Source organism: Micromesistius poutassou (assembly GCF_964030765.1).
Source record: "Micromesistius poutassou genome assembly, chromosome: 13".
Lineage (NCBI taxonomy): Eukaryota > Metazoa > Chordata > Actinopteri > Gadiformes > Gadidae > Micromesistius > Micromesistius poutassou.
This window is the reverse complement of record NC_140283.1, coordinates 13,058,396-13,084,875: the sequence shown is the minus strand read 5'-3', so window position 1 is coordinate 13,084,875 and position 26,480 is coordinate 13,058,396. Positions and strand designations below refer to the sequence as shown.

Below are 26,480 nucleotides of genomic sequence, written 5' to 3'. Positions count from 1 at the left end.
TCATGTATCCAGTGTGTGCCGGGGAGCGCGGTGGTTGCCCTCCCCTCCTCTGGCCTTCCCCTTCTTCTCCCCCGCTCCGCCGGGGGACGCGTACCTCCGCTTGGGCTTCTTGCGCTTCTTGTCGGAGCACCACACCCTCTCGCAGTACTCCTCCACCCGCTGGGCGTCCCCGTAGCCAATCAGCTGCAGGAACTCCTTGTACCACACCCGGGAGTGGGGGCCGGGCTGCGGCGCGGTGCCGGCCGACCCCGCCGCCGCCGCCTGGGGGCCGCCGAAGGAGGCGGAGGCGGGACACGACACCGACTCCTTCTCCCGGTCAGCGCCAGTGGCCGCCGCGGCCGCCGCGCCCACGCGCTCCCCCTTCAGCACCACCAGCGCCACGCGCAGCAGGGCGTGCACGTAGCCGTGCTCGGCCGTCTGGCACACGTACACGCCGGCGTCGGCGCTGCGCACGTGCAGGATGAGCAGCCCGTGCGCCGTCGGCACCACGCGCTCGCTGGCCTGGAGCTGAGCGGAGGAGGAGGAGGTGGAGGAGGAGGAGGAGGAGGAGGAGGAAGAGACGCGGAAGAGGGGGAAGGTGTTAGCGCTGGGTTAGTTAGCCACGTCTCCGCGGAGACGCTGACGTTGTCGTTTGGATGAAAACAACGACACGCCTCGGGGGGCGTTAGGCACGGCGTATCGTACACGTCGTGCCGAGAGGGTTATGTGTTATGTGTTCCCAGGAGATGGCGGATCAGTGAGGGGTGTGTGTAGGCGATTCAAGAAGGCGAATCACTTTGGAAGTTCATCCACATGGAAATAATATCGGACATTCAGACGGTGTCCATGAGCCTATCTGGGATCTTTCGCAGTGGGTACACAGAGAAACTGAAATTGCTTCTCTAATGCCCCTTTTCCACCGACAGTACCAGCTCAACTCGCCTCGCCTCGCCTCGACTTGGCCCGCTTTTTTTGCGTTTCCATTGCCAAAAAAAGTACCTGGTACCTGGTACTTATTTTAGTAGCACCTCCGTCGAGGTTCCAAGCGAGCTGAGCTGGTACTTTTGTATGACTTGTGAATTTGTTGGGTTGTGTCCGGCGTGGCTGGGGTCCACAGACCCACTCCCGAGGGAGACACGGATCAGCGTTTCGCCATGTGTGTCACTCCTTTCCCAGGGCTAGAGTTAGGCTGCGTGTAGTTGTGTGTGTCCGCCGTGGTTGTGTGTGTTCGACATGGCTGGAGTCCACGGACCCGCTCCCAAGGGGGACACGGATCAGCGTTTCACTGTTTCGTTTTTTTGTGTCGTTCCTTTCCCAGGGCTCAAGTTTCGCCTCCATCAACGTTCTCTTATGTCAACAATAGACTCGTACTCATTGCGTTTTTAATTTTATTTTATTTCCCGTTTCCCATCATAGCCTTTCCCGGGAATCAGGAAATAGTCTTGATCAGATTTCCCGGGATGCTGTCTCCCGGGATTAAAACCTAATGACGACCCGCCCACGTTGAAGAGGTTCTTTTTTTGAAGGAAACACGACGTGCCTGGAACCAAACCATGTCGTGCCGCGCTAAGTCGTGGTGAGTTGAGCTGGTACTGTCGGTGGAAAAGCAGCATATGTTTCCACGGGTTCTAGGTGTGGGATCCAATTGGGTTTCAAGAGTGAGGGTGGGCTGAACCACGGCCATTTACCATGGGGCATACATGGTTTGAAGGCGAACTACGTGGGCTGCACTGGGAACACTGGGCAGAGCACCATATACGGCCCACTCTGATCCGATACAAACACCCATATGGGCAGACATTCAATTTGATGAATGAATTTGTTACCTACGTGTTTAAGCTTGACAATACCAAGCAAAATTCCTTTTCCTTTTGAATGCACAATTGAATGGTAAATCAAGCAGAAATAAATAGAATAAATAGAAGCATCCCCTATGTTCCCATGGAAGCTGGGAATATATGACACATGTATGATCAGCTGCACACAGAATATGTGTGCAGGGGTATTTCATTTATATCACTGGATCCTGAAGATGTAGTTCTATAAGTTAAAGATCTTTCCCCTCCTCATAGAACAGTGGATCTTTGTGTGTGTGTGTGTGTGTGTGTGTGTGTGTGTGTGTGTGTGTGTGTGTGTGTGTGTGTGTGTGTGTGTGTGTGCGTGCGTGGCCCCCGACCGACCTCATGCTGCTCCTCTCCCTGCTGTCGGAACCAGAGCACCCTGGCCTGCAGAGAGCGAGGGGTGCACTCCAGAAGGGTGCTGTTGGTCTCCACCCCGTAGACCAACCTCTCCTCTGCCATGCCCAGCTGCTGGTCTGTACACACACACACACACACACACACACACACACACACACACACACACACACACACACACACACACACACACACACACACACACACACACAATGATGAAGTGTCACATACACACCGTTTATAACAGATGCAAATTAATGTGGTTACAAACAAATAAACCTGCACAATCACTCTCTAACACTCAAAACGACTCACGCACACACTGACACACACACATGGAATGTGGTTGCTGATGGCTGATTACCTATGACCATGTTAATGGTATATTCTCTACCCTACCTAAGAGGCTTGCTATGTAACCTTGCCACTCTCACTGCTAGCCTTCCATTAGCCACCTGGCTAGTTGGCTGGTTGTCATCCTTTAAAAAGAGAGCCGCAGCCTATTGCGTGCTCACATACCTATACTGCCATGGCAGCCGCGTCGTGACTGGAAAATCGCTAACTCATTAGCCTCACCCTCCACCCCCCCCCTCCCCCCGAACCTCCTCATTAGTGGACGATGAAGGTATGCTCCAATGAGGACTATACGCCCGCTCCACTGTTTCTCTTAAGGCTTTCTCAGCGGCTGAATATGGTCGTGTTTCCATGGACAGGTTATCAATGTGTAGTCATTTACAGATGTTCACGTGTTTATGATAATAAAGGTCAATCAAAACACTCCGATCTCACACACACAGGAATGAACAGAGCAAGCCGACACACATGTGCACCACATCCCATAGCGCATACCAATCACGTCCGCGTCACGTGCACTCACCGTCGATTTGCAGCCCATTACACAGCTGGACGGCGTTGCCATGGCGAACATCCTGCCGCCTGAACCGGCGGCTGTGAAATGACGGGAGGGGTTGGAAAAAAATAACATGTGAATAACAGAGATAAGGGATGCAATGATTAAGACGGGAATTGCATAAGAGAGAGAGACAGAGAAAGCAAGAGAAGACAGAGACGGAAAGAGAGAGAGAGAGAGACAGAGAAAGCGGGAGAGATAGAGAGGCTGAGGAAAAGATAGACATAAACAGAGGAAGGAACAGAAAAGACAAGGCTGCAGGCTTTACTGACACAGACTGCTGGGAGAGATCAAGTGAATGCTGATTGACTAAAAAGCTAACCGGCTTTTAAACCAGCTTCCAGGAATGGCCTGTGTCCAGGGTGGCCTGGTGGCCAAACTATGGCACTGCAGCCAGAGGTCTTCAGGGGTCGGGATCCGATTGGATCCGATTTGAATAGATATACCCCGACCAGTTTATGTGTGGGATGTTATAGACCCTACCCTGCACCTCGGAGAGGGGGAGAGACCCAGGATCTGAGACGGTAGGGTGTTTTATCGACCGGAAATAATGTCTGGTCATGAAAACTGGTGCTAAAAAATGTATGAATCATGTCGGACACAATTTGGTAACCTAATAAAAGGATATAAAAAATAACAGAAAGCCCTAACCTGAAGACGCTACGGTTTTGTCTTATAATGCGACGTGCCTATCTGTAACAGTCAGTAACGCTAAACATACTCGATCCATCTTAACCGCGTGCCTTTCCTCTGTGCTACCTGCACTCTGTACCGCTGCTCTTTTCCCTCTTATTTCACGCTCCTTTGGTTTTAGCAACTTATTTCCCGCTTTTTTTCCCCCGCTCTTTCAGGCTGATCCTAATGGTCAGCCTAATCACCGGGCGAGTCACACATCACCAGGTCCCCCCGGTGATCAGTACTGATCACAGGTATTTCTCTCGGATCCACTCGGGTATTACACAGGTAATGATGAACCGACCCGCGGTAATAGAACTGCCCCCTAACCGGACCCCGTTGACCATAAAAAGAAGTGGACTCCAACCCATTCGGATTCCGGCTCTGGTCTTACTGTAAACTGGTGTATGGGATAATTATATATATAAATCTATTCTGGGTACTGGTGTTGGAGTAGACCCGTTAAGAGCAACACTGGGACACAAAGCCTTTTCCCGTACACATTATATGTCAATGGTAAACAATCCATCGATTCCGCCCCTTCATCTAAAAAAATGATATGGATATCACGTTCCTATTTCTCAAGATCAGTTGCATGTTTTGAATGAAAACATGATAACTGTGTTCATTTACTTGTTTTGAATAAAGCATTGATAATTGGATGCTTGTTTGAATTTGACTTTACAGAGCAAGCCAACTGCTTCTCTAAAGGTAGGTAGCCTGTGACTAACACACATACACACAGAGGTAAGTCCCGCCCACCTCATGCGTCATGCCTGAAATTTTTGAGACAGAAAAAGTAGAAGGTGAGTCAACGGAGCTAAATAAAACCATATATCGTATACACCACATCAAGAAATACTAGAACTGGTACGAGGTGTGGCCAAGTCTTAAGGCTGTGTGTGCATTTCTCCTTAATCTCTCCTCTCAAAGTACCACAACAAGCTAACTTCCTGGCTCCCATTAGCAGCTGTTATTCAACGGTAGGGGCCGCATTCACCGGGGGAGGCAAATGCAATTGAAACAAACCACCACTCTGTGTGGGCCCCATCCACTTCGTATTATACTGTACATCCATTCTCGTAAAGAGGTTTGGTAAAAGGTACATCCATTCTTCTCGTCTGGTAATCAGGAAGCCGGCGGTGGTCAGAGTGTTGTGTGAAAGGAAAATAGCGAGGAGCGGGGAAGGTGCTAACCAATGATATATCACACCTCAGTAGGGGAACTGCCTGACCATCTGACGGCTCTCTCTCTCTCAACTGCAGCACAATTGGCCGTGGGTGTATCCGTGTCTGTTTCGTGTGTCTGCGTTTGCACGTGCATGTGTGTACCAGTGTGTGTAGCTGTGCATCTGTGTCACACAGAATCTGTGTGTGTGTGTGTGTATATGTGTGTGTGTGTCTGTGTGTGCTTGCTTTCAAGCCTCTGCGCTTGTGTGCGTGCATGTGTGCGTGCGTTTGTGCATGCGTGCGTGTGGGAGTGCGTGCGTTTGTGCATGCGTGCATGCGTGCATGTGGGCGTGCATGCGTGCCTGCATGCATGTGTGTGTGCACGTTACCTTTTGGGGTAGACTCCAGCAGGGTAGTACCTGGAGCAGGTGAGCCCGTCCCAGGCGCAGTAGGGGTCCCTGGCCAGGCAGCAGTCTGCACACTGGGAGCCGTACAGCTCACACTGGTGCAGCCTCACCTGGGCCACGCCCACCTCTGAGCCCACATACAGCTGTTGCTGTTTACCAAACAGTTCATGATTTAATGTCATCATCGACACAATCATCAGCATCATCTTTGTTTTAATTTATCTTTATATATAGCTGGGTTTTTTTTTACACATTATCACATTCTTAACACATTATTTTATTAATTTTGTTAAGAAAATAACTTTACTATGTATTGTTCATCGTTTATATACGAAACATTATCTCTTGCTTTGATGAATTCACTTGTGTACCAGATTTGAGAAACAAGATGATCCAATGGTATCACCGTGTGGCCAAACGTAAGAATTGCAGTCAGATTGATAGCTGGATGTAAAAACACTGTAAATATGTAGTAGGCTTGCTGGAATTCAACCACCCCAGATGCCCCCTTACCTTTTTGGATGATATGATTATTTCTGTTATTGTTGTGGGCACCTTAGAAAGGAAAGAAGATAAATATAACTTTGATGACTTACAACAAACACATTGGTCCAAAGCAATCTGACAAAGTTATGACATTAATCTGGGAGTTGTAAAGAGAGGGCTCAGAAAATAACCACAGAGAACAAACTTTATTTTTAAAGGACCAAAAAAATTCCCCTCTCTCTCTCTACAACGCATTTTTATTCAGTAGCAGCTGATGGATGGCTAGGCCATTACTAACAAACCACCCTCATTTACTAGCTCTTAAATCTTTCAGCACCTTTATATAAGTTATTCAAACATTGCCCTATTGGGCAAGTGACATGGAAAGTGCAGTGAGTAGAGTAAGCTTCCACTTACTCTACAATAAATAAGCTTTACCACGCTGAAGCTACCCCCAACCCCAAGAGAAATGAACAAGCAAAGCTACAACAACATGGCAAAAGTAATTTAAAACAAGGAATTTTTTTTGTTTCAATGCTACCTCAGTGATCAATGCAGCTGTCAATCAAACAGATAGGCAGGCAGAAAATGTTCGGTTCAATTGTTTTTAAAACAAAGGCTGTGTTCTTTAAACACTCCCAAGATGAATTTGGCAACAAAAACAAGCAAAAACAACCAACAGACAAAGGCGCCGTTCGTGAAGACAGTCCACGCATGGCATGGGCATAGCCATTTATAGTGGGTGTTTGGCCCAAACGTTGGCAGACACACAGTTCGCTCACTCTCTATGTGGAGCTCCAAAATGTCAGAAGTGACGGTCACAAACCTCCGTATGAACCGTGCGCCAGGGCCTCTGGGAAGCCATATTGGGTTGGCACCGGCTTGCTGCACTTCACACACTGAGACTGTAATTCCTCTGACTGATCCACTTCTATTTCCCACCCCAGCAGTAAAGCTCCCCTGAGCTTGACATTCAGAAATGTTGGTCAAATGTGACTTGTGCGGACGCTAACCCACTGCTTGATCAGTAAAATAGCTTTTCGACTGAAAAGCTATTTTATTTAGAAAACAGCCACGCTACCGCCAAGCTACTGATGTAGTTCAACGAGTAATGCCTCTACTTGCAGTGAGGCTACTGCCCAACACTGAAATCACCACAGTATGTACCCCTTCTCATATGTCCCTCCTATGCATAACAACACTGTTGTACCTGGAACACTTGGAGCTCCTCCAGCAAGACTTCCTCCACAGTGTCTGTGTCTTTGTTGTAGATGGTGATCACTTTCAACACCACAGAGTCATCTGAGAATGGAGACGAACACATACATCACATAAACACGTTATTTATTATTTGGCTGTCTTGCTCTGTGTGTGCTCTCATGAATCTGTAATGTGACCTTGAGTGTGAGGAAGGCGCTTTATAAAAAATAAACATATTATTATTATTTGTTTCATGGTCTGTATCAAGCTCTCGTACGCCCCCCACACACACACATACACACAAAAAATATGTTTAATCATATATGAATTTATTTATTAAATTCTGCTTTCAAACAAATATCAATGGTAACTGATAATGTTTACGAATATATCAGCACTGACATTGATTCAGGGTAGCCTAGGTCTACTTTTATAATGGTTTTCATAGTGTGCATGTGCAGGTGTGCTTGAGTGTGCACATGCGTGTGTTTGCGTGTGTGTGCACGTGCACGTGTGCTTGTGTTTGTGTGTGCATGTGCATGTGTGCTTGTGTGTGTGCATGTGTGCTTGTGTGTGTGTGTGTGCACGTGCACGTGTGCTTGTGTTTGTGTGTGTTTGTGTGTGTGTGTGCACGTGCACGTGTGCTTGTGTTTGTGTGTGCTTGTGTGTGTGTGTGTGTGTGTGTGCTTGTGTGTGTGTGTGTGTGTGTGTGCACGTGTGCGTGTCTGTGTGTGCGTACCGGTGCCAATGTACAGGACGTGGTAGTGTCCGTCCTGGGCCTGGACGCGGTCCACAGCCAGCTGGGTCAGCCTCCGGCCGCCCCCCTGCGTCTGCAGCAGCACGGGCCGGCGGTGCAGCGGCTGCACGGCCCGGTACATGACCGGGTGGGCGCGCACGAAGCGGAGCACCTCGTCCGGGAACTCCTTGGAACTGGAGAAGCCGCCGCCGTTCATCTTGCTCGCACACTGCGCACGGGTGGTTGGGTGGTGGTGGTTGGTTGGTGGTGGTGGTTGGTTGGTGGGTGGTTGTGTTTGGGGATTGGTGTTGGTGGTGGTGGGTGGTGGTGGTGTTGGTGGTTGGGGTTAGTGGTGGTGGTGGTAGTTGGTGGTGGTGGTGGTTGGTTGGTGGTGGTGGTGGGTGGTGATGGTGGGTGGTGGTGGTGGTGGTGGTGGTGGGTGGTGTTGGTGGTGGTTGGTTGGTGGTGGTGGTGGGTGGTGATGGTGGGTGGTGGTGGTGGTGGTGGTGGGTGGTGTTGGTGGTGGTTGGTTGTTGGTGGTGGGTGGTGGTGGTGGTGGTGGGGTGGTGGTGGTGGGTGGTGGTGGTGATTGGTGGTGGGTGGTGGTGGTGGAGGTGGGTGGTGGTGGTGGTGATTGGTGGTGGGTGGTGGTGATTGGTGGTGGGTGGTGGTGGTGGTGGTGGGGTGGTGGTGGTGGAAGTGGGTGGTGGTGGTGGTGGGTGGTGGTGGTGATTGGTGGTGGTGATTGGTGGTGGGTGGTGGTGGTGGGTGGTGGTGGGTGGTGGTGATGGTGGGTGGTGGTGGTGGAGGTGGGTGGTGGTGGTGGGTGGTGGTGATGGTGGGTGGTGGTGGTGGTGGAGGTGGGTGGTAGTGGAGATTGGTGGTGGGTGGTGGTGGTGGGTGGGGGTGGTAGTGGTGGTGGTGATTGGTGGTGGGTGGTGGTGGTGGGTGGGGGTGGTAGTGGTGGTGGGTGGTGGTAGTGGTGGTGGGTGGTGGTGGAACAGGCAGAGAAAAAGCGGGGAGAAAAAAAGAGGCAATCAGGGAAAGGCACACAAGCGTGGGATAGGCAACAAAACAATTACGGGAAATGGAAGTGTAATACAAGGCAACGCCATACGATGCACAAGTTAATATGAAATAAAGCTGCAATGGCTATAAACCCCCGTCTCCAAATGCCTTACCCACAAAAAAAGGCTTCTCGCATGACCTAGCTACAACAGCGCTCACATTTAGTGTCGCTAACGCAACACAGCGCCGCGGAGACCCCACACACTCTCGCACACAAAAGGCTCTTGTGTGACCCCAACAGCACGGAAACATGTGGCGAGCATTGGAGCCGTGAATGCCGCGTGTGTGTACAGCGTTTGTACAGCTCTGGGGCTACGTCATTGGCTCTGCTTTTTCCCTGGTGAGTCATAGAGGCCTACTCACGGAGCCGGGCCGGGGGTAGGGTACCCGGTCCTCGTAGGGCATCCAGTGGTGACCGGGCCTCTCTCGCTGGGCGAAGGCCCCGTTGAAGGAGGCCCTGATGTCGTCCATTCGATAGACACACACGGCGTAGCCCTTGAAGACGGCGCTGGAAGGGATACGTTTCGGTGGTTAGGTGAGTGAGTAAAACTGTATATGCATGTAGCACTTTTTAAAACAAACTGTTATAAAGTACTTTAGTACAAAGCACTTTATAACAGTTTGTTGGCTCCCTCTCCATGTTGAGCCGAGACTGACCTAGTGGTGCTGAAAAGTCCAAAGATTTCCGGATTCTTCTCGTCCTTGTTCTGGAGCACAAAGACGTCCTCTAGAACCGGTCGTAAAAAAAAATCGTATTATTCGTAAATCGCATTACTTATTTACTTATGTCTTGGATACGGCTTTGTGGCGTCGTGACAAGAGGGAGTCCTATTTGAGTGGCATGCACGTCAAACAGTGCGCCTTACCGAGCTCGTCAAAGTGTGTGTCGATGCCGTTGGCCCCGGCCACTGAGCAGATGAGGCGCGTCTTCAGGAAGGAGCTCCATCTGTTGACCAACATTCTCCGGCCTCCCTGGTCGTTCTGAAGCACACCGGACACGCACATCACATAATTATAACCGTGTTACTTTGTTTCTATCTCCCACATACAGACAGTGAGATAGATAGACGGACAGACAGACAGACAGAGAAAGAGAAAGATACAGCCTCCCTGGTCATTCTAAAGCACACAGGACACGCACATAACATAATTATTACCGTATTACTTTTTTCTGTCTTCCACATACAGACAGTGAGATGGAAAGTACAGACAGACAGACAGTGTGTTCCTCTCACAGCACAGACGCGTCCGACCCGGGTGTACACGGCCTTGGTTTCTCCCTCAGGGTTCTGCTCGCGTTCGGTGAAGAAAAAGTACACCTTGTCATCCTCCGGGTCGTCATTATCAGGGATCACCGCAGACTTGATGAACTTAGGCTCTGAGGAAGGCAGAGTGCAGTAGCCTGACATGACTGCGTTTCAAGAGAAATCACTATGATGGCCCCGGGCAGGTTACTAGACTAGGTTGTGACTGAATAATGGTATCAAGTTCTGAACATGATGTACTTTCAAGGACGGTTCGGATTTCAATATAATGTTTGTGTCCCCATACATAAACCGAATAGTAACAGTAGTAGTAGTAGTATAGTACAGTAAGTGCATACATTTAAATACTGATACATAATAATAATTAACTAATACAATTACAAAAGGTGATAATACATTAGAGGCTACCACTCTATTCCGCCTTATTAAAATCTGAATTAATAAGTAGGCCTTCTGCAAGGGCAGATTAAACTACAACTAAAGATGGAACTATTACTGAATACTACTGAATAAAAGATGTGTGTAAGATAATATATTTAACGAGGTGACAACTCGCAAGCGATCAGTGCGAGGAACATAATATCATGTTACATAACCTTGTATCTTGTGAACACAGCCAACAGCCTAACGAGACATGTGTTCTGAAACCATGTGATTTATAAGCACTGAGAGACTTGCCGAAAAATACTTAGAAAAAAGGAAAAAAAAGAGAAAAAAAAAGAAGCTTTTTAAAAAAAAAGGCTACACTTTATTCGCCATGCACATTGAGATAACACCTACGTCTTCAATGCTTATACAACATTTAGACACTTCAACTCCATTGAAGAAAGCTGCCATATTTATACTTCATAGTTAGTATTTTATAACGTTGTATTTTAATTAATATGTAAAAAAAGATGATAAATAAATAATGAATAGATTACGTTATAAGTAATCCAGTATTCTAGTATTGTAAATGTCCATTGTGTTTTTTTTAGATTTAATAAAGAGTTTTGTATTTACTACAAAGCATCAATGATAGGGAACTTTGGCGGCATATCAGTACAAAAAGTATAAATGTATGCTTTAAACTAATAGGCCCGCACTAATTTGCGATGGCAGATGTTTGAGCTGGGCACACAGGGTGGATCCACTCTTTGTTCAGCTCAAACATTTTGGTAGTCCTATGCCGCCAAAGAACACAATGTTATCCTGTGCATGTTGTCTCTCCTCTCCTTGTACGGTTTGATACGGTTTAGATACGATCCATCGCAACACATTCACGTGTCTGAGCAGTCCCTAATTGCTTCTGAATGAGAGGATTGCTGTTGTTTGCGATTGCACTCACGGTTCAGCTGCTGTCTGTCGTCTCTCTCTGTGCGTGTGTACGTCTGGCTGTTGAGGCGACACAGAGCGCCGTCGTTCTCCCAGTAGTCGGTGTACACGCCGATGTACAGCTCCCCTCCTGTCGAAGACACTCGTTTTTAGTCCACGGCCAAACTCGCACACGCCCAAAAAGATATGACACCTTTCATCCACTAGGTGGCAGTGATACCCATCGGCTGAACATAAGTTCTGCAGGTGGGACTTCACTTTGCCACTCCAGATACGTGAGTGGAATGGAAAGACGTACTGTAAAGGGTAGAGGTGCACGGGCTGTTGGGGTCATAAGGGCACCGGCCCCTGCCGCTCTCAACGCTCTCGTCCGCCAGGGAAAACAGCCTGTCCTGAGGGCACAACACTATAAGACCTTGGAAAAAACATCACACACACACGCACGCACTCACGCACGCACGCACGCACGCACGCACGCACGCACGCAAACACACACACACACACACACACACGCACACACACACTCCACAAAGGCCATGGTTCATGTGTAATAAAACCAGACAGAGCATGTAAAGTGAGGATGGAGAGAATGCAGGGAGAAGTGAAGTAAAGAGCAGATGGTTTCAGCATAGATGAATGCAAACGACAAATGATAGACGAGAGCCAACGGGTGATGGATGGCTGGCTGAGTCTCCTTTTCAGAGGTATCACGCCCAAGAGGGGGAAAAAAACACCACTTCATTGGACTGGTGTAAATTTCATCATCGTGAACGAAAGGTTGAAAACATGAGAATTGTGTAATTGCTGTAAATAGGCAACGTTCAAAAGTGGGTTGTATGTCTCACACTGCGGGAGAGGGATTTGCAACTCAATACCCATCTTTGGGTGGGCAAAGTATGTGAAGTGGATCGTATTAGTGTGAGGAGACGCAGACCTCTTGGAGACCTCTTGTGTTTGTATACAGCCGGACACGGGCCTGTCCTGACTGATGGTTACCGGGCCGGTCTCGTCTCCACACTGACGCAAGGGAGGGGTTCCGTTCCCAGCTAGGTGTCAATGAGACTGCATCTCTGGAATGTGCAGGTTTGTTTTACTCTGTCTCTCTCGCTCTCTCGCTCTCTCTCTCCCTCTCCCTCTCTCGCTCTCTCTCTCTCCCTCTCTCTCTCCCTCTCTCTCTCTCCCCCTCTCTCTCCCTCTCTCTCCCTCCCTCTTTTCCTTCCCTGAGACAACACATCCTCCATCATAACATCCCCACGTTATCAATCACATCACTGTGTGTTGCAGGTTCTCTGACCGCAGACAGATAGGGTTGAATGGTTTGATGTTTCAGCGTGCATTCACCCTAACTGGAAGATGCATGCAAAAGGAGGGGAAGGGGGCGGGGGGGCGGTGGGGTTGTTCACCACTCACAGTTGCCTTGGTTCCCACCTCCACCAGACCACAGGTGGGGTTGAAAGCTCCGGTCCCGCAGGCCAACAGGTGGGTGTTGTTGTACTGCTGCAGCACCTTGATATAGTTGGCACACTCCGGCTGGATAGGATGACAGGGGATGTGATGGAGAGGGAGGGGGATGTGTGTGTAAGAGTGTTTTTTTTTTGAGAGAAAGGGAAAGTTTGCTTGCTGCTGCATTATTCATCACTGCATCAATCGGGGATGATGGACGTCTGCTCAACATGCTGATCAGGACGGGGCACGCAGGCGTTGCAACAGTGTTCCTTACCTTCTCTCTGCCCTTCATCAGACACTCCTCGATCTGGGACTCAGTGCTCGCCCACCGGATCTGGGACAAAGAAGAAGAGAGAAAGAGGGTGAGAGAGACATACAGGCGGAGAGAGAGAGAGAGAGAGAGAGAGAGAGAGAGAGAGAGAGAGAGAGAGAGAGAGAAAATAAAAGAGTAGAAGCAAGATTTTGAAAATAAACAACCCAACAAAAAGGCCCCTCTCTGCTCCCTCCCTCCAACACTCTCCCCACCCTCCTTTGATTACCATTGCATTCACGCACCTTTGGTGGAGCTATCATAATGCACATGATTGACAGCTCAAATGGATTACCGGAACTAATCATTGAAGCGAGGCCTTGTCAGAAATTAGCAGAGCGGCCAGGGATTTCATTGATCTCATGAAGATGCAGCCAAGAAGAACCGATATTCTCTCAGAGCGCACAGAGACAGATGGCAATGTCATTTCCAACAAATAAAACTCTTATATTATATCACTGCAATCTTACCTAGAGCATCATTCACTGTATCGTTGAGATCTTGAGTAAACACACACACACACACACACACACACACACACACACAGACAGACAGACAGACACACAGACACACACACACACACACACACACACACACACACACACACACAATCCAGAAAGCCTACCTCTTTGTGATCACTGTTGATGCGCTCCAGACGCAGGGAGAGAAGGCGGTTCTTGGCCCCCACGTAGAGCCTCTCGTTGGGCTCATCAAGCAGCATGGTCTGGGCCTGGAGCAGAGTCCCCTGCTGGGCCTGGAACACCACCGTCCTGTTCATCTGCCATAGATCTAGTCAACACAAAGATGGATGGATAAGAGAGAGACAGACAGACTGTCAGAGAGACATAGCAGGGCAATGCAGATGAAATGCATATAACTGTTTTATAGAAGTATGGATTGATGTTTTTATTTGGCAGTTTCCTTCAAGCTATTTTTTGCTGCAGGGTACATGAAGCAATTTTGCCAAATGTCCATTCCAGTGTCATCCTATAAGTTACCTCCTTTCCAACCGTGCTTACTCACAAGCTAAATTGAATAGTAAATTATAGGTTCTGAAACCAACCCTAACCGCAACCTTTTCTTGTTAAGAGCTTTCACACAGAACAAACAGCATCATCTCACTGTTTACGCCACTCATTCAAACCCTCAGAATATCCACACAAGCGTTTCTATATGAGCCGGGTCACGCAGAACGTTACAGGGTGTTATTCCCCAGCGGTTTGAGCGGTAAGGCGGATGTAGTGAACACACAGACAGTAAACCACTGTGGAAGCCCTTCAGCAGACAGGATAACACAGCCATAAACACATTGCCTTACAAAGACATTTCAAAACTGCACGCACACACACACACACACAAGGCACTTTCTTTAAGTATAAAACCATGTGTAAAATCATGTGGTTTTTCCAGCCATCCAGGTAGTGAACGTGTCCTTGATGCCGGAAAGCCTTCTCAAAGGCACGTCGGCGTCAAGATTAAGGTGCACCGGCGTTCAGAGGGTGCGCTGACGCCACGGTGCGTGTGGATGTGTGGAGCTCTGTCTGGATTGAGGTCAAAGGTTGCGTCCCAGAGAGGGTGAAGCTTCCCGCAGTATAAGGAGTGACTGAGGCCCGTTTCTTCTGCAGCATCGCTCATTATAACGCACATACACATGCACAACATGCAACATCTGTAAAGATGTATCACAGAGTTGGCATGGGATGTAACCATTAGGATAACACCAACTCACTCCCCACCTTCCTAGAACTCTTTTTTTCAATTGACATAATGCTTGAATTTGAGCTGAAAACATTCACCCTTAAAAAATATGTATCCAAATGAAAACCAGCATTGAACTCATTTACGGAAATAGAATGCTCAAAACACATATGCTCACAGTCCCACAACTACCGCGCACACGGACGCAACCACGGCCACAACCACAACCACCAACCCACACATCATTTACCGGTTCTTTGTAATTGAAAGTGACAGCTCTCAACCTGCCCATGGATGAGCTAACAGGTCAGGCAGACCTGGAAAGTCCCTCCCCATGGGAACCCCTGGAACACATGGACCTGTGCTTGTAAATCCATCAAGAGGGGTGGGGGAGTCTGGCTAAGACTCACTGCGCACACACACACACACACACACACACACACGTGTGTGCGCACACACATACACACACACACACACACACAAATAGATACAAACATACATGCACATGTGTGTGCGCGCACACACACGCGCATAAATACATACAAACACACAGGTACAAATGTGCGCACACACACACAGACAGAGCCACACACACACACACACATAGAGCCACACATCTCATCTAACAATAGCAGGTCTACGGAGATGTTGCAGAGACTTTTATCCCCTTGGTTTCAGCGTTGTTTGGGTTTGATGCAGAAGACGAGAGCAAAACGCCAGGACCAGAAGCGAAATCAACCCAAAGTAACACAATCCACACACTTTTAATGAGCTCCAAAAGACTGGCACTGCTCCTAATGCTGGCGCTTTAGTTTCGCTTCTAGCTGTTATTTTAGCATCTGTGTATTTTCACAGGGGACTTGATCTGCGAGACGGAATCACAGAATGTTTATCTGACTTCTAAGGCTCATCCCTAGCAACAACATAGATGATGTGGCTGATTCTTTCGGGGTGGATCACCGTAGACAATGTTTGTTTTCCAGCTATTAAGGAAACCAATGGCAGGGGTGTCTGTTTATTTGAATAGCAGTAGATCACTCTGGTGGTTGGGTGGCAGCAGGGATACAACGGTGCAGAGCTGGTGTTCTGCCAGAGGATTGTGGAGCCGCTTCCTGTAATTATCTTATTATCTATACCAGTTAAGAGCTCGCTGTGTCTGTGTGTGTACACACACTCACACAAACCCATGCACACAAAGATACACACACACACACACACACACACACGTGCACACACACACACACACACACACACACATTTAAAGACACACAAGCTCTCTCACACACACACACACACACACACACACACACACACACACACACACACACACACACACACACACACACACACACACACACACACACACACACACACACACACACACACACACACACACATTTAAAGACACACAAGCTCTCACACACACACACACACACACACACACACACACACACACGTGCACACACACACACACACAAGCTCTCTCACACACACACAAACACACACACACACACACACACACACACACACACACACACACACACACACACACACACACAAAACTCTATGTTTACATTCGACTGCTCTTATCTACAGGCATAAGCTGGGGCAACCTTGTATTTATATTTAACTTGAGGTGACAGATTGAGATGCTGCAAAAGTTCTTACATCATAATCCTTTTTCTTTCACATTCTCAACTTTTTGGAGTGAAAGTGAGCCAGGCTCAAATTCTCATGCTCTGTAAAAAATAAATCAACGTGAAAACAACCTTCACAGACACTATTGATTTGGTTGTCAATGTTTTCAACAATGAACTATTTTTTGTTTGGTGCGTTGGCACATTAAGGGAATTCAACCATATATCATTCCAGAGATGCGTACACAGGAAGGCTTAGACAGGCACGCGTTGGAAATGCGCACACGGTTGCTTGCAGGATTTGTTGGGACTTGGGCCCAGATGACTCACATGAGGAACCGCTATTGTAGGTGGAATCTGCCCATGGCTAAGAGAACGGAGTGCGTGGTACGGGAGGCCATGACCTGGCCTTCACTATTAAGACTTAGATGCAAACGTTGACGAAATATACACAAGCACTTGTAAACACATACCTGGAAAAAGTAATCCACTTCTTAGCATGGGCTTTTGCGATTGAACGTGCTTTGTGGAACCGAAAAGATGGTGGTGCTTGGAAGTTTGGAATTTATTAGAGGGGATTAGACCTGATTAGGTTTGATGAGATACATTTGGATTAGAATAAATATTTGATTGGCTTGATTATAAACATGCGTGTTTTATGGCACTCAACATACATTAATGTATGTCTCTGTATTAACTGTCTAACCCCCACTTTCTCGACATGTTTCTGTATTCACTGTCTAACCCATTCCTGCTCCTTAATGACCGGTCTCTGCATTTACTGTGGAACCCCTACCTGCTCCTTAAAACCTGTCTCTGTATTTACTGTCTAACCCCAACCTGCGCCTTAATGAGCTTCCTCTGTATTCACTGTGTAACACATTCCTGCTCCTTAATGACCTGTCTCTTTATTCACTGTCTAACCTCTACCGGCTCCTTAATGACCTGTCTCTGTATATACTGTCTAACCCCAACCTGAGCCTCAATGAGCTTTCTCTGTATTCACTGTCTAACCTCTACCGGCTCCTTAATTACCTGTCTCTCTACAGGTGCCAAAAGCTGCTAAAAGCTAAATAGCAAATCATAGTCAATAGAAGAGGAAATAAAAGAAGGAAGAAAGAAAGAAGAGTAATAACTTCTGAATGACTGTAATCCTAACTCACCGTAGCGTCTAAATGACAGGATGTGTGTAATTGTACGGTGCAATGAATAGTGTGATCTTAGAGTAGGTAGACGAGCCTGCGATGTCATTATAACACTCTGTGATTATGTCTGGCTGCAGCTCAACACGGTAGTCGTGTAATCCCGGCTCTCGCTTGGTGAGCGAGCCAGGGGTATTTCCACCTCCCAGGCTTACTGCATCCCCGAGTCACGCTAGTCTCCATCAGTGACACCTTGATGGGGCCCCATGGGTTTTCCTCTACCGAGAGAACCGTTGTGCAGCAGGGAGATGCTTGGTCCCCGATGTGTTTCCACTTTGCATAAACAAAGATACAGATGAAAGGAAAATCCTGAGAGCACAGGGTTTCATCATCTAGCCGATGGGGGATTTTGTGCAGTGCAAATATAAATTTCAGTGTATTGGCTGTATAGTATGGAAATAAATATGGAAGCACGCCACACTTTTGTGTGTGTGTGCAATAGCGGACTCGGGGGGGGGGGGCAAGAAAGCGCGCTTTTTCAACCATGGAGGCACGAGGGGGGGCTTGTGCCTCCATGGTTGAAAAAGCGCGCTAAATTGCCCTCAAGAGTGGCGAAAACGCGAGGAAGTGCCTTATTGGCTGCCCTTTACACATGCAAAAAGTGATTGGGTGCCCTCTAGGGTGCCCCTTCATACAACAGATGATGATTATGTGCCCTCTAGAACAAGAAAATTCGATAACGTGCCTTAATGAGTGCCCTTCTAGTGCCCTTCTGCGCGTCTGGTGCCTCCATGGTTGAAAAAGTGTTGCTTAAGTGCCCTCTAGAGTGGTGAAAACGAGAGGGAGTGCCTTATTGGCTGCCCTTAACACGTGCAAAAAAATATTGAGTACCCTCTATGGTGCCCCTTCATGCAATCAATTATGATGATGTGCCCTCTACAGCAAGAGTTTAAAGTCACAACTTCGACTTTAATCTCAGAATTCTGAGAAAAAGTCAGAATTCTGAGATTAAAGTCAGAATTCTGACTTTCAAGTCTATGGAACTCTGAGAATAAAGTCAGAATTCTGACTTTATTCTCAGAATTCTGACTTTAATTTCAGAATTCTGACTTTATTCTCAGAATTCTGAGAATAAGGTCAGAACAATAATTTTATTCTTATGTGTGGCCCTAATCCTCTTCCGTATAATCTTAATGAGGATGAGGACTATTTCATCATACATGATGGATCATAGCTTTTTGCACGCTGGTGGGGCCCCAAGAATGTGCCCTTTTTACTTTTTCGCCCCTGCCCTTCAAACAGTCTGAGTCCCCCACTGTGTGTGTGTGTGTGTGTGTGTGTGTGTGTGTGTGTGTGTGTGTGTGTGTGTGTGTGTGTGTGTGTGTGTGTGTGTGTGTGTGTGTGTGTGTGTGTGTGTTTGCGTTTCAGTGTGCATGCCTGTGTTTTTGTGTGTGCGCGCTTGCGTGCCTTAAGCGTAGCGGACAAGAAGAAAGACACATTATAGTCAAATGAATGCACATGGGAGATCTAGATCTTTAGGCAAGAGAATCAAAATACCATGCACGTTGGAATGGTTGCCAAAACTAAACAAAATAATTTACGCTTTGACATGAATCTTGCCTTATGCATCTTAAGCTCGATTCAGGAGACAGAATGATAGTTCTTATTGAAGGGTTATTATTTATCCCTTATTGAGGGATAATGAGGAATAGGTTCTTGCTGAGCTGGTATGCCATGGCTTCAAGCAGGGAGGGGGGAGTGTGGGGGTGTTGGGTTATCACCACCCCCTTTGTGTTACCCCTGTGTGGAGAGATTATATCACTACGTCAAATGAAAGCCACATGGAGGACGCAGGGGAGAATGAGAGAAACATTGAGGCCGAAGAGAGAGAGGAGAGAGAGATTAATGATTTAGAATAGTGGAAAAAAGTTGTTTCTTCATTTCTTGTTATGACATTTTAGGTGTCCTTCTGCCTAAAACCCTAACCCAACGTCAACATGACGTCCTCATACTATGACGCAGCAAAATGGATAGTTTATTATTGACAAAATTCACATGGTACCTTACCACACTTAGTGTGGTAAGGTATCAGTATATCATCAGCTACTCCTCCAGCAGACTCCTCCAAGAGTCTGCTGTCCGGATGTCAGTGCAAAAAACCCAGATGAATTAGTAACTTATTCATGCCCACTTTTTCCATCTGCCAAATACTCTCTTCACTGCAAGACACTGAACTCATAAGACAGCCACCAAACCAAAAACCATATTGAAATTAAATAGCTGTTGATTAAAGTATTCAGCACGGTTCAGAGGATTAGGCGAACAGTCCAACCATATCATGGCTATAAAGACGACTGTGTTATCAACAATCAATAATTTTTCCCAAAACCTACCATATTTGGGGATATATTGGAAGTAAATTATTGATTGTTCATTGTTGATGGATCTGGATGAGCTCACCATGAACACCATTTTAGCATAATCTGCTAAAATGATCAATGTGAAACTTCAAGCCTGTCTACAAAGAATCCCATGAAGCATTCTGATGTCCAAGCCCCATAGACAGACTACACACAAAAAGTTGCTATTTATATGAATAGATACAAATGAGTTATTTATTCCTGTTTGGTGTCGAAGGATAACAGCTTTGATTAGTTACTCTGATATAATCAGCACAGTTAGAAACAGCCCCAATTGATATATTCTTGTTCAGCATAGAGATCAAAAAATAGATTTGATTAGTATAACCCTGCCCCCCCACATCCACACAGGCCTCAATAAAACAATCTGCCAAGAACGATCTGGCTTTAATATGCCCTTATACAGTCATCTGCACCATGCATCTTGCTTTCATTCCCCTCTCAAAGCCCACACACATATATATCATCATTGCCATCACTTCTATGAAAGAAGACTCCCCCCCCCCCACCCAGACCAGTGTGAGTATCTCCCCCTCATCTCCCCCCCCCTGGCTCGTGGACGCGTTGGTGGCGGAAAGGTCACAGAGGATATGAGAGCTTCAGCAGGTGCCTCCTACCCCTCTGGACATCTCGTTAATGAGGCTGGAGAGCGCACACACACACACACACACACACACACACACACACACACACACACACACACACACACACACACACACACACACACACACACACACACACACACACACACACACACACACACACACGCACACACACACACACACACACACACACACCTTAACATATGGGGAGGAGGGACACACACACAAAGAGGCTGACAGAGTAAACCTCTGTCAGCCGATGTGAGTCGGAAGACCAGCCTGAAGACCAGCCTTCTATACACGTAACCCACATCGCAGGATATATATATATATATAATATATATAGTTTGTTATATATATTTTTTGAGCCGGACCCACACTTTCTCTTCATCTTTATTGCCCGACGGACAATAAATCAATCAGAATCTATTCAGCTGTCTTCGCGGTGTGAGCGGTGATTGGGGAGGAGTTCTACTTCCGGTCGGTCGTCTAGTTAGAAGCACCCTTACACGCATAGGTGAGGCGATGTCAAACCCTGTTTGACATTCTTTTTATTCTTTAATCATTTATTTTGAGGCTGACGGAAAAGAAAGAGAAAATTCCCAGACCCTCTTAGAGCAGACTTAGTCATCTTGCTCCTTGTATGGGCTCTTCATTTAAGGCCAGAACGTTTAAAAGGTTGTGAAACTCTCTCTCTTACTTTCTGGAGAGGAAGGTTTCAGTATTTCTTTCATCATAATTGCTACCTTAGTGATTTGAGTCGGCTGACACACTCAAGCACGCTCACACACGCTCACACACACAATCACATATGGTGCACACACACACACACACACACACACACACACACAGATACACACACACACACACACACACACGGGTGCACACACACACACACACACACACACATACGGGTGCACACACACACACACACACACACACACACACACACACACACACACACACACACACACACAGGAAAAGTGGATATGTCTGCAGTTCATTGGAAGGTAGCAATAACATTCAATATAGTATGGTGTATATATAGCTCTGGAAATCCATAGGAGAAACATACCTCATTAACACCAGCAATACAGGCCTCCTGGCTTTGTACAGAGGCTTTGTTTGGCTATTCTGAGAGGTAAATGTTAGGCTAAAATGGGCAAAGTAATTGGGTTTATTTACATAAGCTATATGTTTAAGTGTAACCCTGTCAAAACATCCAGACAGCACTGGAAAGGTTTATTCACCTTGAAAGATGACGCAGACTTGTCTGAGAGAAATATTTACATTTGACCAAAAATGACTCGACTTTAAATAAATAAATCTCAGAAGGAGCCATGGTTGCAGGGCCTGCTAGACGTGACGATGAAATGTCCTTGCAGTGGCCATTTTAGCCATTTGCCAAAAAGCTCCTGTCTGTGTAGCTGTCTCAGCCATTACACCAGCCTCTCTAAGCTTTCAAACTATTACATCGACCGACTCGCATTTCCGAGTATTTCAAACAGACTATTATATTGTTTGACATGCTACCATATCTCAGAGGCCTTTAATAGCAACAACAAGAAAAAACAAAGGCACACATTTACATATTTTTCTTCTCTCTCCGTCTCGCTTTCTAGACCTTATATTTCCTTGCTGGGCAAAATCGTTTTGCCTCCGAGCACATTGCCAATTTTGCAGAGCCGTGCAGGTATTCATTACATAGGCGTGATGACAGCTTGGAGTTCACTTCAATCAAATCAATGCCTGTTTCTTCAACACTGGAAAGCTAAAGGGACCACTTAAGGGTGAATGGTTCGACACGGTTTAAGAATACCCTAAAACGGCAAATCATTTATGATTGTAGAGCAAAAGAAGACTTGCCGACTGATATATAGCTGTTAATATCTTTCATGTAATCGTTATAGTAAACAAACAATAGTTTGTTTAGTCTGTGAATGATTAATATCCTTCATCAATGCCGCAATGACAAAAATAAGTGACATTTATCCAGTTTAGCACCTAGTAATCTGATCTTCATCCTCATGTTCATATTACTTATTGTTTCAACTATCCATGCACAAAAAGATGAACTGTTATGAACAACACAACTGGCCGCCGCTGACACACAGCTGAATAGTAATAGTATGCAGGCGGTATCGTATTACCACTTCAAATCAATAAATGTTGAAAGAAACCATCCTGTCCCTGTATTCGTGTCATATTATGAAATGCACCCTGAAATCCAAATGAAAGATTCATCAGGACTGTACCACCCTGGTGGATGGTTAAAGACCAAAGATAATCTAAACTAATCTCATCTAACGTAAAGTAAACTAATCATCTCCAATCTCTTCTAATCCAACCACACCTAACCTTGTTTTACCTAATCTAATCCAATCCAATGTCATCTGACTTGACCATACCTAACCCCATTTTAAAACCTTATCCTATCTCGTCCAAAGTAATCTAGCACAATTTTACCCAAGTAATCTATTAATAATAACACATCTTTTAAGCGCTTTTCTTCAAATTCATTATAGGATGTATTTGGGGCCAGGGAAATTTTGGAAAGGATGGGTTATATCTTTACATATAACCTATTCTAATCTTTGCTGATTATCTAATGTAACCTAATCTCAAATTGTTTCTAATCTTGTCTAAATTGATTCTATCTCATCTCATCTAAACAAATTTGATCTAATTGAATACATTCACGTTGGATAATTAGACCAACTCTTATTGAATCTGCTTCTCTAAATAGTTTAGAGTCGTGCAGAAGATTGCGCTAAACGGCAATTAAGCCTCAGCCAAGACACATGCAGGCAGCCCAAAACGACATTGGCACATGCTAGTTTCTAGGTTCATTAGCAGCTAAATGGATTGTTGGCCTACTTTAGAGAGGCTTGCGGGTCTTTGGGGACTTTGAGTCTGGAACTAAATGAAGCTATTGCTTCTGCCTAACAGCTCCACTAATACGATCTAGATTCTCATTTAATCAGCTGATTTTGGAAAAAGAACATTCAGTTCATCAAGTCAACGTGGCGGTGGCAAAAAAAAACACTCATGGAGAATGAATACCTGCTGGTCAGTTGTTTTGAAGTCCCCCATAACAGAGTTGGGGATTAGTTACACTTCTACAGAGAACTATCAATCTGTGTTTGGAGCTCCGAACGGAACCTGTGTTTTGGTTACCAACTCACTGGAACATAATGGGAGAATGTAGGCCATGCAAGCGAACACTGCAGATGAAAGCGGACCACAGGTCTTTCATGTCAATGACATGCTGACCCAGAGCTGGAGAGCTGCACATAACCGGGCAGGAATCAAAGAGGAAGGATGATTATGAAACAGGTGTCTCACCAATCACATCTCATGAAAAGACAGCTATGATCTGTATTGCAATGGTGTTCTGGGAAATCTTTTTAATTTATATATATATTTCCTCAGTACACAAAAGGTAATTTCAGTCAAAAGCCAAAGCATACATATTATACTCTATTCATAAGGGGACATGGCAGATAATATTGCATTTGCTCAGCCGTGCGTTCTTCCCACTCAATGTCATTGTGATGCGTTTTCCTTCCCCGGAGACTGAGGCCGTAAACCTCCATCTCCATGTGTCTCCTTGACCAACATCCAAGAAGTTCAATGTGGAAAGATATGCGCACTATTCTGGGTGTGCTGTGTGTGGTTGTGTGTGCGCAAGTTGATGTGGGTTGGTTGGAACTCGAGGGCGTGTGCAAAAAGAAAAAAGAAAAAATCCCCAACAGCGGCCATGAGGCACATATTAGAGCTTAGATGGTTTTCATTCCATAATGATAGGATCCCAATGCAGCTCTTTTCCAGCTAGAACATGTAGCATGGAGAGAGAGAGAGAGAGAGAGAGAGAGAGAGAGAGCACAAGAGAGAGAGAACGAGCGAGAGAGAGACAGCACGAGAGAGAGAGAGAGAACGAGAGAGAGGGAGAGCACGAGAGAGAGAGAGAGAGAACGAGAGAGAGAGAGAGCACGAGAGAGAGAGAGAGCGAGCACGAGAGAGAGAACGAGAGCGAGAGAGAGAACGAGAGAGAACGAGAGAGAGAGAAGAAGAGAGGTATGGCGTGTCAGTCATCCTAGCAGCGCTTCCTCAAGCGGATAATGATTGGGTGTTGGGTGAAGGTGTCAGATAGTATCAAGGGGAGTGTAACCTGAGTGACTGTGAGGCTTGTCCGTAAAACAAGCCATAAACTGAGGGCTTTATCAAGAAGCCTGAAGGATGTTTTTTATGCGTTTATATTTACAGTTTAAACTGAAAACATTACAAAAACTGAAAAACAACAATTAGAATCATGCCTTCAAAATATCAGCAAACATCAAAACCCAACAGCACCATATAATTACTGAACGACCAAATTCCATACTTCTGCTTAACTATGAAAACTGTCACCTGTACTCAAAAAGATCAGAGACGCCGCTTAAAAAAAAGCGATATAATTTAGTTGGGGCAATTTATCTCTATACCTTTGAAGAGAACGCGCTTTTTTTACCGCCATGCAACGGACATATGGCACATATGGTATCAACTCGCTGGTCCTATAACATCAGCGTTTTCTCTTTGTCTCTCCCCTCTCTTCCTATCTCGTTCACACACACACACACACACACACACACACACACACACACACACACACACACACACACACACACACACACACACACACACACACACACACACACACACACACACACACACACACACACACACACACACACAAAAAAGCGCGCCCCAGTGTTTATACAAGCGCTCATCCTACATGGCTCCGCCGTTGCCCTGAGAGAATGCCACCGACTGGATTCTCAGCCGCCGTGGCTGGAGCGGCAAAACAAACCAGAGACCGGTGACGACGGAGAGACCAGCCAGAGGCCAGAGCTTCGCTCAGCGGAGTGAAAGAAGCGCCTGTGACAAAGTGCGCTGGAGTCATCGTTCAGCTCGCTGCAGAGAGACAGCTCTGTGTTTTCCTCCCCTGGGGGGGGGCGGGGGGGGGGGGTTGTCGGATGTAAATCTTAGATATCAATCGATAACACGCTCAGTCCGAGGGTTGAAGTAATGCGAGAATATCGATCCCTCACATGAGTAAGCACAACCTGTAACCTTTACGTATTCAGCCCGTCGTTGAACTGAATTCTAAGTTTTTATCGTCGTGTTGTTTGTAATTTGAAGAAAATAAATGTCATTTAAAAAACACTGTTTACAGAACATGAATATTCAAGTGTCTTTTTTTTAAGCATGGTATGGACTTCTGTTGTTGGAGTGGGTGCTGTATATGTTCAAGAGTGCAAAAGTTTCCAGGGTCAAATCCCAACCGGGTAATTTGGGCGTAAGGGTCACAGAGCTCGCCGTGTGTAAAGGTCAAAGGATCAATTGTCAGCAGTAAAATAACTTGTAAAAGAAAAGCAAAAAACTGTTAACATGCCTTGCGAGATAAGGCATGTTGGGCTCCAGAGAGACAGGACTGCTTTGAACGCCCTGTTATTTGTCATCTACATCATTCTTTACTTCATATCACATAGTTTACTTTTGTGCAGGGCATCATAAGCCTATGCAGTGCGTTAATTGGACTGTAACAACACTTTGTAAAAGCACACATTCTTAAACAGTACCATTCAAACAAGCACACAAGTGCCAACATCCCAGTTTGCGCGTGTGTGAGCATGTGCGTGCATGCGTGTGCGTGTGCGTGTGTGTGTTTACCTGAATAGGAGAGCCGTATTCTGGGGTAGGCAGTGTGGCCAGAGTGTGTGAAGAAACTCCACAGGAAAACAAAGAGCAGCATTTTTGTTTGACACGAGGCTCCCAT

The 26,480-nt window shown here is 46.4% G+C and overlaps 1 protein-coding gene across 1 annotated transcript; it reads right to left on the bottom strand.

Moving 5' to 3' along the window:
- sema3e (sema domain, immunoglobulin domain (Ig), short basic domain, secreted, (semaphorin) 3E) lies at positions 1-26,480 on the bottom strand (the record flags this gene model as incomplete). The annotated part of the gene is made up of 17 exons (XM_084477901.1): positions 1-507; positions 2,160-2,293; positions 3,052-3,122; positions 5,318-5,484; positions 5,849-5,890; positions 7,032-7,123; positions 7,761-7,986; positions 9,189-9,333; positions 9,483-9,552; positions 9,692-9,806; positions 10,061-10,203; positions 11,418-11,534; positions 11,703-11,796; positions 12,815-12,934; positions 13,125-13,184; positions 13,786-13,949; positions 26,375-26,480. The coding sequence occupies 17 exons, from the start codon at positions 26,478-26,480 to the stop codon at positions 1-3; spliced, it is 2,373 nt and encodes a 790-aa protein (XP_084334027.1).